The sequence below is a fragment of the Dicentrarchus labrax genome, unplaced genomic scaffold (genome assembly GCF_905237075.1).
Source record: "Dicentrarchus labrax unplaced genomic scaffold, dlabrax2021, whole genome shotgun sequence".
In the NCBI taxonomy this organism is placed as follows: domain Eukaryota; kingdom Metazoa; phylum Chordata; class Actinopteri; family Moronidae; genus Dicentrarchus; species Dicentrarchus labrax.
Window position 1 is genome coordinate 125,956 of NW_026136741.1, and position 13,497 is coordinate 139,452.

Here is a 13,497-nt window from a genome sequence, read left to right on the forward strand (position 1 = left end):
TTTAAAAAGTCAAGTTAAAAAGTATTTAAATAGACATGACAAGGTTTTAATCAATTCAATATTTATTAGGAATGGTCAAAATATATAATAGATAAGCTGGGAAAGTGCAATGTAGCAGCAGCATTACACACAGTAACAACACACAGACATATCAAAAAAATCAACATAGAATGCAATATAAAAAATGGATAAATAACCAGTATAATTGCAGTGCAAACTAAAAATAAAAAATATAAGGTGCAGTGAACAGATGAAACATATAAGGTGCTTGGATAATAGTACAGTAAATATTAAAAAAAAAAAACTTTTAATGTCTTTTTAAACTCTTCTCAGCCAGCCACAGCTCCACAGTCTTCCCTTCATAGAAAGCACAGAAGTGCTCTCCCCCATATTGGCTGTGGCCAAAGTCTTTCTGCTGTGGCTGGCCACAGAGTTGGCAGATCCGCAGTTTGTGGGGCTTCCTCACTTTCCCACCTGGTTTCTCTGGTTTCTCATGCCTCTGTTTGAGGTTCCAGGCTGTTGTTCTGGGGAGCTTCTGTAGCTCACCAGGGCCAAGCTGTTCCCTGATCTACTCTTGCACTGTGCGTCCTCCAGGGCCCTCTTCCACAGCACAAAAGTATTGGCCCTTGAGGTAAGTGTGGCCACCATCGACTTTTTTGTCTTTTGCTGCTTTAATTTTGCGCCTGTACACAGTGCAACGGGTGGGCTTGCTGGTCCCCGCCACTGGCTCTGCTGCCTGAAGCCGTCAAGGAGAGGAGCTGGAGGAGGAGGAGGAGGATGTGCAGTCGTAGTCCACTTAAATACAAATACAATACAGAACTCTGTTAGTCAAGGTACATAGAAACACAGATGCAGTTTAACAAAGTATATTTCTAACAAACCTAATGAAGTGACGTGTTTGGTTTTCCGCGTTGCTTTTCTGCCTTCCATTCTGTCCAACTAAACCCTCAGCACCCCCTGTTGTTTTACAGTGTCCATTTGAGGCCCATTCTCACCTAGTCTCTAGGTAAACCTTTGAACCTGACCCTGGGTTGACCCCTTGACCCTAGTTTTAAGTGAGGAGAGGGAATGATGTATTGTGTGACTGTTACCTGTGGGAATTTAGTGATATCAGGCACCTAGTCTAGATACCTAGTCTTCCCTATATTTATTTAATTTCTTAAAGACCGAAAGAAGCAGGAGAAAGCATTGGTTTAAAAAAGAAAAGTTTATTTAAAACAAAAACAATTAAGACAGCAATATACAACTATATAGATATATATTGGAATTTCCCCATTGTGGGACAAATAAAGGAATATCTTATATAAGACAACTATATACACAATATTTATTTAGCAAACATAATTGACAAACTAAATACACTATATACACAATATTTACAAATCCCTCCCTCCCAAACACACACACACACACACATCACACATCGGTGGGGCAGGCAGGGGCTCCGCTGCAGTCTGGGGAGTGCTGGGCCCCAGGACTGCAATGGCGATGGTGTCCCTCATCATGGCCTTGCTCCTCTGGTTGTGCCTTAAAAAACAGAATGTAACAAATGCACATTAGTAATCATGACATCACACACACACACTCACACAGTGCCACTTCAAATCAGATGTGAGAGAAAGGATCAGGTCTTACCATTGCGCCAGGGTCCGCCGATTGACATCATATAGCTGGATGCGGGTGCTCGTCATGAGGGCTGCACAACTATAAACATTCTCGCGAATTGTTAGATAGTCCCTCATGACGGCACCCCAGCGAGGAATCCAGACCCCGGCAATCTTCCTGCCCTCGCTGCAGTGGAGGATGCTGAGGTCCAGCAGGACAGCCTCCACAAGCCTCGACACATCGGGAGACTGCGCCGCTCCCGCCCCCTTGCCCAGGACCGCACTACATAGACAGAGAGAGAGAGAGGAGAGAGAGAGAGAGAGAGAGAGAGTGAGTCAGTGAGTTAATTAGTGACTGACAGGACAGGACAAGAACCAAAAAAAGCTTGGAAATTTATTGTGACTGCTTACCACTTCACACTATCCACACCCCTGGCATGTGAGCGTGCCGCTGGGTGGTCCGGAATCGGCCTTGGACAAGCCGGCCCTGGTGACGGGGGGGGGAATTTGACCGCTGCCTTGTCCCAATCACTCAACTTCAGCCAGAGAGCGGTGATCTCTCTGGCTTGCCTGGGAGTGACGTAGCGGCGGTGGCGCAGTTCCACGAGGGCCTGGGCCAGGGCCACGACGTGCTGGTAGCTGCCTCCACCTGGCCCGATAACATCATCCTCCTCCTCCTCCTCCTCCTCCTCCTCCTCCTCCTCCTCAGCCTGCTGCACCTCCATTTGGTCCACGCGGGTGAGGTTTGAGGACTGAAGGAGAGCGCTGTGGTGTTCGAGGAGACGAATCTCCTCTGGTTCCTCCTCCTCGAACTCTTCATCACTGCCCCCCACCCCCCCCGGCTTCGTCCTCATCAGTCCCTCCTGGAGCGTCAGGATCATCCAGGTCCTTCTGCAGCACAGCGCCCGTCTGGGAGAACAGGTACTCCACCCCAATGAGTTCCCCTGTGGGCACACAGAGACACAGATGTTAAATGACAGACACCAGCGTGAGCCCAAGAAGCTCTTGGGTCAGCTGGTCGAAGCTGTGCTGCAGCTGGGCACTGTAGCAACGCAGCGCCGACCTCTGTCCTCCCTCGATTCTCGTTCCACCGCACCAGGCCCTCCAGCAGGTACACCTGGAAGTGTACATCACTTGCAGATTGTCCTAAGCAGAAACAAAGCAACACAGTTAGTGTGAGAACAAATAAACACACAAATACATAATTGAGTCTGTGTTGTAAACCACACATGTACTTACCTGGGATGAAGCGGCACAGGTGCAGGTGGAACGATTCCAGGGAAGTGGAGCCTCGGCCGCACCGGTAGACGGGGAGCCTCACCCCGCCTTTGGTGAGCTCTCCCGTCTTGGTGTAGAGGTCCACTCCCGCAGGGTCCTGGATTCAGTCGAGGTGTCGGCGCAGCGTGCTCCAGATCTCCTCCATTCGGGCGCGGTCGATCAAAGGGACGCCCATGCTGTCCGTCACGTGCCAGAAGGTGTCCAGCACCTCTTGGACCAGCCGCTCCGTCTCCACTGCACCCCTGGTGCGGCGCCGGCAGTGACGGGCGAGCTCCTTGGCGGACAGCTTGACCTCCTGGGCGTCCCTCCCCTCCTCGGACTGCTTGGCTCCTCTCAGGCGGGACACGTCTTCGGCGTCCCACTCAAAAATGGCGAAGGAGAGCCTCGCCATGAAGAGGCCGTAGAGCTGATGGCTGTCGGTGGTCACCCCTCTGGCGAAACGCCGCATGAGGTGCCACACGTCGAGCCTGACGACCAGCTCGTGCCACTCGTGGAACAGCTTGGACGTTTGACACTGTCCCACGGTGGCACAGCAGTCCCGGTCCACGTACAGGACCCTTGGAGGGGCCTTCCCGGCTTCGCGGTACCATGCCATGTCGACAAGTCCGCCCCCCTCAGCTGCGGTGAGGACGGACATGAGCACCTGCCCGTACTCATTGCCGACGTTGGTGACCCAGGCGGCCGTCCCGGCAGCACCGCCCGCAAGCTTTTTGGTGATCTGTGTGACACAGCAACACAACAACATTCAGACACATGACAAAACAAACATTACACTGGGTACACGGCACGCTGTGGTGGATAACAAAACCTACCTTCTTGGTGGAGTCCATCTTCAAAAGATCACCAAAGATGGAAGTGACTCTGGCTCTCGTCTCGTCGAGCCTCGTCAACGTGACGTAGACGTTGATGAGCCAGAGCACTGTGGGCACCGGGTGCATGGTTGGGAGCGACGACGCCGCCAGCGGCGCAGCGCCCGGTACCCGAAGCTTGCGGAGCACGGAAAGGTACAGCATCGACCGCGCCATCCACTCTCTGGTGTGCTGCTCCACCAGAGAGGCACGGAGGCGAGACGCACTGTTGCCCAAAGTGCGCTCCTTCATGAGCCCGATCACAGCTCTGTCGCAGGACAACCTGGGAGGGGAAAGAGGTGATCAGAGGTTACTGGAGAAAACCACAGAAATACATTACTGTTGCTGTTACTGTTTACATTACTTACTTGTACGTGAGAACTGCTGGAAACTGCTCACGATGGGCCATGTCCAGCTGTCCCAAGATGTCCTGCGACCATCCCGGCATCTTCTTGTGACAGGAGCTGCATTCCAGGTACTCCGTGCCCATGAAGTACCAGCAGCTCCTGTCCAAGACCCTCCTCACCGTCTTGTAGAGGCCAGCTCCCGCAAGCTTGCCCCCACAGGCGACGATGGGGCAGCGGAGGTGGTACGCCCACATCCTGTAGGGCACCCACAGGAAAAAGGGACTCTGGAAAAAGGGGTGGGCTGTGGCGGGTGGCTGGGTGTAGAGGGGCCGGGCACCTTGGTGGGTGCCACCACAGGCGGAGTTCAGATGTGAGGACACCCTGCCCGTTGGGTGCCCTCCTGAACAGTGCCCGGCCCACCCAGTCGTGCTGCTCTTCGGGGAGCGTCAGCCTCCAGCCACGTGGTAGCAGCTGAAACACACAGCAGTGTCAGACCGTTAGTGTACTGAACACAGACACACACACACTACAACACAATATGTCATCACTGAGCATACCTGTGCGCCGGGGCCTGACCTCTCCCCACAGGTGTTGTCCTGAAGGGGACGTTCCGGTGGCTGGGAGAGAGAGAAGGGGGGCACGGCTGATGGGGCATCCCTGCACGGGTCGACCTCCATGGCGGCAGCGAGCAGGTCAGCATCCGAGGGTCCATCCTGGGGACCAACAGCGTCCAGGGGTGGTTGTGGTGGTTGTGCTGCCAGGGCTGCCTTCTCTGCATCCCGGGCCTGCACATATTTTTTTAAGTCCACCAACCTGGACGCTTTGGCTGTGGGTGCCGCCTGCCTCACAAACTGTACATAGCTAAAAAAGAGAACAGAAATGCAATGGGTAAAAAAGTCACGCACACACACAGACATACACACACAGACACAGATACACACACAGACACACACAGACACAGACACACAGATACACACACAGACACACACAGACACACAGATACACACACAGACACACACAGACACACACACAAACAAACAAACAACTTGCCTTGCCCGCTCACGGTCCGTCGACTCGTACAGGGTCTTGTAGGTCAGGTCGCTATGAACACCGAACCCCACCAGCGTGTCGTCCACGCCCCTCATGGTCTGGGGACTGCCCTCGAGCATCCTACGCCTGTCGATGGCTGCCACCATCGGCGGGAACAGCCTGGCGTAGGAGACGAGGGCGTCTTTGTGCACCATGAGGGCATTCTGCTGACTAGTGCCCCTTTTGTCTCTCTCTCCCTCGTGGGACACACAGATGGTGACTGCGTATCCCACGTCATTCTCCAGCAGCCACCGGAACGTCTGACCACGGTACTGGCCGAGCTGCAGCTCGCTCTCGGCCAGCACCTGATGGTGATCGGTGGGGTTACCTCCCTTCTGCACCACCCTGTCTCTTGCCTCAGAGCGCACCAGCTCAGGGGTCTTAACCACCACCAGGGCAGTGGCAGAGGCAGAGGCCCCCCTCTGGCGGCGGCTCAAGGCCAGCGCCTCCTGAGAGGCCCGCAGGGTCAGGTCAAGGTTTGCCTCAAAGCGGAAAATAGGCTGCATTTTCTAGAAAGACAAGAAATAAGATTTAAGTCAGTAATCTGCTACACATGCACTGTTTACATCCTACTGACAGTCTATTACTGTACTCAATGATACTGTGCCCATTCATTAACATACATTCAACATCAGGCGTCCTGTTTACACATTTAAACCATATTTACACTTTGAATTTTGACTTCAAACTGTAGTAACTACATCTACAGGGTCTAAGGAAGATAATCAGGTAGTCTGTTTAAAGATTAAATACATTGTGAGAGATCGCCAGCCCTCAGAAAAGTAGTAACTAAAATGACCTCATTCACCTCCTTGTTTTTAGCTAGCAAAATCACGGCTGGTCTGTTTACACATTTAAACCATATTTACACTTCAAATTTTGACTCCACCTCGTTGTACCAGCATACCAAGGGTCTTAAGAAGTGAGCCAAGTTGTCTCATCACGTTTTTAAAGCGTTTCCAGAGATCGTCAGCTCATCACAGCAGTGGCTAAATGCTCATTCATTTCGAACGCTTAGCATGCTAATAGCGATTTATATGCTAACGCATCTAAAGCACAGTTAAACTTTAAATATCAACTCCACACAATAGCAGTACAATATCCTAGGTCTCAACAAGTAAACCCAGTATGGGAATATTATTTTAAACACATTTCACCGATCGGTAATGACATCGGCGGCAGTCCTAACTTACGCTAACGTTACATTGGCTCGCTGTTTCACTGCTAACTGATTACTGTATAATATATAAGCTGCCTTTTCAATGTAGCACATAATTTTACAAACAATAAAGTTTGTCTAACCTTATAATATTGTGTGAATGTCCGTCCGTCCGCTCACTCAAACGCCGCTCAGTCCGAATGAATGAATGACACTGACCGTGGCTGTGGCTTTGGGGGTGGGCGGGACATGCGGCGAGCTGTCGAATCACAGCACAGCACCCAAATGGAACAGACCAATGGGGTTGACCTGGCCTTCACCCATTGGCCTGTTCCATTTGAGCATGAGCCAATGATAGCCTCTGAAATCGGTAGGTGGGGACATTTATGTGGAACACAGGTACAGAGACGAAGGCTGTCCCAGAGCAGAGGCGCTCCCCCAGCGTTCTTCTCTGTTTTGGTCGGCACCCGCGCATGCGCACTAGAGCGCAAAAGACGCGCGGTCGACGTGCGGAACGGCACTCCCGCTCGCCGGTTCGAATCCCGACGGAGGCAAACTGCGAAACGCGTGCATAGCGTCGAAATGTCTTCTCTAAATATAAAAAAATGATTAAAACATGCTTGGAACCGTTGTATAGAGTCTATAAATGATAATGAATTTGCATATTTCCAAGGCCAGGCAATGCAATAATAAATGGATTTTTCATTTACAGTACGGTTTATCTCCTGTGTCTTCATTTTATTGAGAATATGTATCATCAGTGTTTATTGAGAATATGTATCATCAGTGTTTATTGCTTTAAATTTGATATAGGACAAGAGAACAATGATACCAGTATAAAATGATGACAATTTATTTGAAATATGAAGTCAGATGTCCAGGATACAGGACAGTGCAGCATATCAGTGTGGAAAGGGCTTTACAAATAAAATACAATTCTCAGTAAAAAAGGGTAAATAAATTATTTATGTATAAATTAAAGTTACATGCTGTGTATGATTTGTTTCCCCTTTTTCTTCAGTGAAATAAATATCAATTAAATATATTGTTGTTGTGTTCTGCATCTTAGCAACAACAACATCAAACACAGCAGAAGTACAGAGCAAAATAGATTATTTAAACTACAATCCAATAATAATAATAATAATAATAATAATAAATGGTGATGCAGAACAGAGCAGTGGCACAAGGCAATCACAGCAGGCAGACACATAGTATAAGAGCTCAGCACAGATATGCATGGATACATAACACAGGGGCATTACAGTGTGAAGTACCTGTACATACAAGGCTTTTTATTTTTTTGGCAGCAACAGAGCCAGTGGCAACAGCAGATGAACCAGCACAAATGGCAGTCCGATATCTTGCGTCGCAGCTACTGGATGTAACTGATGTAACAGTGATCACATTAATGAACATACCCACATGTCCAAAATATAAAAAATAAAAAAACTTGTCAGTGCATAGAATCAGAACAGCACAGAGGCATGACAGCGTGTTATACAGGTGTGAATGGGACACACATTTTTTTTCCAAGCAGAGTGTCACTGTGCTGTAGAAGAGTTGTGGCAGGGTGGGTGGACCGGTGTTGGTAGAAAGCCTCCACACTGCGGCAAAGTCCCGGTCCTTGTGGAGGGGAAAGTCAATGTCTTTTTAAAAAAAAACACACACACAACACTGCAAACAACTATATACACCTGCCCCAGCAAGAGTGCGAAATCACTTCATCATTGCATGTGAAACAGGAAAAAGCCAGAATTACATGGGAAACGCTAAAAAGTCACTTTTAATAGTTTTGTCCATTACAGCCAAACTAAGTGAGAGAGCCACACCAAACCACTCTATAATGTACAAGTCGCCGCTGTGAAGCTTCCTGAGGCCGAAACTGGCAGATAGGTGCTTCCAGAAGAGAATGGCAGCTTGTGTGAAAAAGCTTGTTTTCTCAGCCTGAGAAGCTCATTCAGCACACTTAGTTGGAAAAACACCAAAGTCCCACAGAATTGCATGTGAAAAAGGAAAAAGCCAGAATTACATGGGAAAAGCAAAAAAGTCAATTTTAATATTTTTGTTCATTACAGCCAAACTAAGTGAGAGAGCCACACCAAACCACTTATGCATCACTTTAATTATGCCACTGTGAAGCTTTGCAAGTCCAGAATGAATTATTCTGTGGTCAAGTGTGCCCTCTTTTGTCGAAAAAGCGTAACTGCATTTGGAAGACAGAAAACCACTCTATAATGTACAATTCACCGCTGTGAAGCTTCCTGAGGTGGAAACTGGCAGATAGGTGCTTCTGGAAGAGAATGGCAGCTTGTGTGAAAAAGCTTGGTTTCTCAGCCTGGCACACTTAGGTGGAAAAACACCAAAGTCCCAAAGAATTGCACTTGAAACAGGAAAAAGCCAGAATTACATGGGAAACGCAAAAAAGTCACTTTTAATAGTTTTGTCCATTAGAGCCAAACTAAGTGAGAGAGCCACATCAAACCACTCTATAATGTACAAGTCACCGCTGTGAAGCTTCCTGAGGTGGAAACTGGCAGATAGGTGCTTCTGGAAGAGAATGGCAGCTTGTGTGAAAAAGCTTGTTTTTTCAGCCTGGCACACTCATGTGGAAAAACACCAAAGTCCCACAGAATTGCATGTGAAACAGGAAAAAGCAAGAATTACATGGGAAACGCAAAAAAGTCACTTTTAATAGTTTTGTCCATTACAGCTGAACTAAGTGAGAGAGCCACACCAAACCACTTATGCATCACTTTAATTATGCCACTGTGAAGCTTTGCAAGTCCAGAATGAATTATTCTGTGGTCAAGTCTGCCCTCTTTTGTCGAAAAAGCGTAACTGCATTTGGAACACAGAAAACCACTCTATAATGTACAAGTCACCGCTGTGAAGCTTCCTAAGGTGGAAACTGGCAGATAGGTGCTTCCAGAAGAGAATGGCAGCTTGTGTGAAAAAGCTTGTTTTCTCAGCCTGAGAAGCTCATTCAGCACACTTAGGTGGAAAAACACCAAAGTCCCACAGAATTGCATGTGAAACAGGAAAAAGCAAGAATTACATGGTAAACGCAAAAAAGTCACTTTTAATAGCTTTGTTCATTACAGCCAAACTAAGTGAGAGAGCCACACCAAACCACTCTATAATGTACAAGTCGACGCTGTGAAGCTTCCTGAGGTGGAAACTGGCAGATAGGTGCTTCTGGAAGAGAACGGCAGCTTGTGTGAAAAAGCTTGTTTTCTTAGCCTGAGAAGCTCATTCGGCACACTTAGGTGGAAAAACACCAAAGTCCCACAGAATTGCATGTGAAACAGGAAAAAGCCAGAATTACATGTGAAACGCAAAAAAGTCACTTTTAATAGTTTTGTCCATTACAGCTGAACTAAGTGAGAGAGCCACACCAAACCACTTATGCATCACTTTAATTATGCCACTGTGAAGCTTTGCAAGTCCAGAATGAATTATTCTGTGGTCAAGTGTGCCCTCTTTTGTCGAAAAAGCATAACTGCATTTGGAACACAGAAAACCACTCTATAATGTACAAGTCACCGCTGTGAAGCTCCCTTAGGTGGAAACTGGCAGATAGGTGCTTCTGGAAGAGAATGGCAGCTTGTGTGAAAAAGCTTGTTTTTTCAGCCTGGCACACTCATGTGGAAAAACACCAAAGTCCCTCAGAATTGCATGTGAAAAAGGAAAAAGCCAGAATTACATGGGATACGCTAAAAAGTCACTTTTAATATTTTTGTCCATTACACCCAAACTAAGTGAGAGAGCCACACCAAACCACTCTATAATGTACTAGTCACCGCTGTGAAGCTTCCTGAGGTGGAAACTGGCAGATAGGTGCTTCTGGAAGACAATGGCAGCTTAAATGAAAAAGCTTCTTTTCTCAGCTGTTGTTCGACGTCATCCCGAGCACATGGTTACTTATCATATGGCGAATTAAAGGCCCCTGCACGCATTTAAAGCAAGGAGACCTGTTTTGGTAAATGTGCATTAATATTTGTATCGTTTTGGCCTCCTGAATGGCCCCAGGTTTAAAAAGTCAAGTTAAAAAGTATTTAAATAGACATGACAAGGTTTTAATCAATTCAATATTTATTAGGAATGGTCAAAATATATAATAGATAAGCTGGGAAAGTGCAATGTAGCAGCAGCATTACACACAGTAACAACACACAGACATATCAAAAAAATCAACATAGAATGCAATATAAAAAATGGATAAATAACCAGTATAATTGCAGTGCAAACTAAAAATAAAAAATATAAGGTGCAGTGAACAGATGAAACATATAAGGTGCTTGGATAATAGTACAGTAAATATTAAAAAAAAAAAAAACTTTTAATGTCTTTTTAAACTCTTCTCAGCCAGCCACAGCTCCACAGTCTTCCCTTCATAGAAAGCACAGAAGTGCTCTCCCCCATATTGGCTGTGGCCAAAGTCTTTCTGCTGTGGCTGGCCACAGAGTTGGCAGATCCGCAGTTTGTGGGGCTTCCTCACTTTCCCACCTGGTTTCTCTGGTTTCTCATGCCTCTGTTTGAGGTTCCAGGCTGTTGTTCTGGGGAGCTTCTGTAGCTCACCAGGGCCAAGCTGTTCCCTGATCTACTCTTGCACTGTGCGTCCTCCAGGGCCCTCTTCCACAGCACAAAAGTATTGGCCCTTGAGGTAAGTGTGGCCACCATCGACTTTTTTTGTCTTTTGCTGCTTTAATTTTGCGCCTGTACACAGTGCAACGGGTGGGCTTGCTGGTCCCCGCCACTGGCTCTGCTGCCTGAAGCCGTCAAGGAGAGGAGCTGGAGGAGGAGGAGGAGGATGTGCAGTCGTAGTCCACTTAAATACAAATACAATACAGAACTCTGTTAGTCAAGGTACATAGAAACACAGATGCAGTTTAACAAAGTATATTTCTAACAAACCTAATGAAGTGACGTGTTTGGTTTTCCGCGTTGCTTTTCTGCCTTCCATTCTGTCCAACTAAACCCTCAGCACCCCCTGTTGTTTTACAGTGTCCATTTGAGGCCCATTCTCACCTAGTCTCTAGGTAAACCTTTGAACCTGACCCTGGGTTGACCCCTTGACCCTAGTTTTAAGTGAGGAGAGGGAATGATGTATTGTGTGACTGTTACCTGTGGGAATTTAGTGATATCAGGCACCTAGTCTAGATACCTAGTCTTCCCTATATTTATTTAATTTCTTAAAGACCGAAAGAAGCAGGAGAAAGCATTGGTTTAAAAAAGAAAAGTTTATTTAAAACAAAAACAATTAAGACAGCAATATACAACTATATAGATATATATTGGAATTTCCCCATTGTGGGACAAATAAAGGAATATCTTATATAAGACAACTATATACACAATATTTATTTAGCAAACATAATTGACAAACTAAATACACTATATACACAATATTTACAAATCCCTCCCTCCCAAACACACACACACACACACATCACACATCGGTGGGGCAGGCAGGGGCTCCGCTGCAGTCTGGGGAGTGCTGGGCCCCAGGACTGCAATGGCGATGGTGTCCCTCATCATGGCCTTGCTCCTCTGGTTGTGCCTCCTCTGGTTGTGCCTTAAAAACAGAATGTAACAAATGCACATTAGTAATCATGACATCACACACACACACTCACACAGTGCCACTTCAAATCAGATGTGAGAGAAAGGATCAGGTCTTACCATTGCGCCAGGGTCCGCCGATTGACATCATATAGCTGGATGCGGGTGCTCGTCATGAGGGCTGCACAACTATAAACATTCTCGCGAATTGTTAGATAGTCCCTCATGACGGCACCCCAGCGAGGAATCCAGACCCCGGCAATCTTCCTGCCCTCGCTGCAGTGGAGGATGCTGAGGTCCAGCAGGACAGCCTCCACAAGCCTCGACACATCGGGAGACTGCGCCGCTCCCGCCCCCTTGCCCAGGACCGCACTACATAGACAGAGAGAGAGAGGAGAGAGAGAGAGAGAGAGAGAGTGAGTCAGTGAGTTAATTAGTGACTGACAGGACAGGACAAGAACCAAAAAAAGCTTGGAAATTTATTGTGACTGCTTACCACTTCACACTATCCACACCCCTGGCATGTGAGCGTGCCGCTGGGTGGTCCGGAATCGGCCTTGGACAAGCCGGCCCTGGTGACGGGGGGGGGGAATTTGACCGCTGCCTTGTCCCAATCACTCAACTTCAGCCAGAGAGCGGTGATCTCTCTGGCTTGCCTGGGAGTGACGTAGCGGCGGTGGCGCAGTTCCACGAGGGCCTGGGCCAGGGCCACGACGTGCTGGTAGCTGCCTCCACCTGGCCCGATAACATCATCCTCCTCCTCCTCCTCCTCCTCCTCCTCCTCCTCCTCCACAGCCTGCTGCACCTCCATTTGGTCCACGCGGGTGAGGTTTGAGGACTGAAGGAGAGCGCTGTGGTGTTCGAGGAGACGAATCTCCTCTGGTTCCTCCTCCTCGAACTCTTCATCACTGCCCCCCCACCCCCCCCGGCTTCGTCCTCATCAGTCCCTCCTGGAGCGTCAGGATCATCCAGGTCCTTCTGCAGCACAGCGCCCGTCTGGGAGAACAGGTACTCCACCCCAATGAGTTCCCCTGTGGGCACACAGAGACACAGATGTTAAATGACAGACACCTAAGACAGGTGTTAAACGTTACCGTTACCTCAGACAGATTTATGACTTACCTGTGTACTCCCTGGGCATGGTGTACGTGTCGACCAGCGTGAGCCCAAGAAGCTCTTGGGTCAGCTGGTCGAAGCTGTGCTGCAGCTGGGCACTGTAGCAACGCAGCGCCGACCTCTGTCCTCCCTCGATTCTCGTTCCACCGCACCAGGCCCTCCAGCAGGTACACCTGGAAGTGTACATCACTTGCAGATTGTCCTAAGCAGAAACAAAGCAACACAGTTAGTGTGAGAACAAATAAACACACAAATACATAATTGAGTCTGTGTTGTAAACCACACATGTACTTACCTGGGATGAAGCGGCACAGGTGCAGGTGGAACAATTCCAGGGAAGTGGAGCCTCGGCCGCACCGGTAGACGGGGGAGCCTCACCCCGCCTTTGGTGAGCTCTCCCGTCTTGGTGTAGAGGTCCACTCCCGCAGGGTCCTGGATTCAGTCGAGGTGTCGGCGCAGCGTGCTCCAGATCTCCTCCATTCGGGCGCGGT

At 48.3% G+C, this 13,497-nt stretch overlaps 1 protein-coding gene and 1 long non-coding RNA gene across 2 annotated transcripts; both read right to left on the reverse strand.

Moving 5' to 3' along the window:
* Positions 1–2,644: 2,644 nt before the first annotated feature.
* LOC127359588 (uncharacterized) lies at positions 2,645–3,953 on the reverse strand. The gene is made up of 2 exons (XM_051393516.1): positions 3,695–3,953; positions 2,645–3,600 (listed from the first exon to the last, which is right to left on the reverse strand). Exons 1-2 carry the CDS (start codon positions 3,905–3,907, stop codon positions 2,986–2,988), a joined length of 828 nt encoding a protein of 275 aa, XP_051249476.1. The 5' UTR covers positions 3,908–3,953; the 3' UTR covers positions 2,645–2,985.
* Positions 3,954–11,715: 7,762 nt separating this feature from the next.
* LOC127359591 (uncharacterized) lies at positions 11,716–12,639 on the reverse strand. Its single transcript, XR_007882664.1, has 3 exons — positions 12,387–12,639; positions 12,011–12,262; positions 11,716–11,888 (listed from the first exon to the last, which is right to left on the reverse strand). It is a non-coding gene; the product is annotated as an uncharacterized LOC127359591 (long non-coding RNA).
* Between the last annotated feature and the right edge of the window lie 858 nt (positions 12,640–13,497).

What these genes read in the sequence shown, in the direction of transcription:
- LOC127359588 (XM_051393516.1), bottom strand. Translation starts at nt 3,907, where the DNA reads ATGGCGCGGTCGATGCTGTACCTTTCCGTGCTCCGCAAGCTTCGGGTA. An exon ending in AGATGGACTCCACCAAGAAG is followed by an intron (nt 3,601 to 3,694) that starts GTAGGTTTTGTT and finishes TGTGTCACACAG; the next exon opens with ATCACCAAAAAGCTTGCGGG.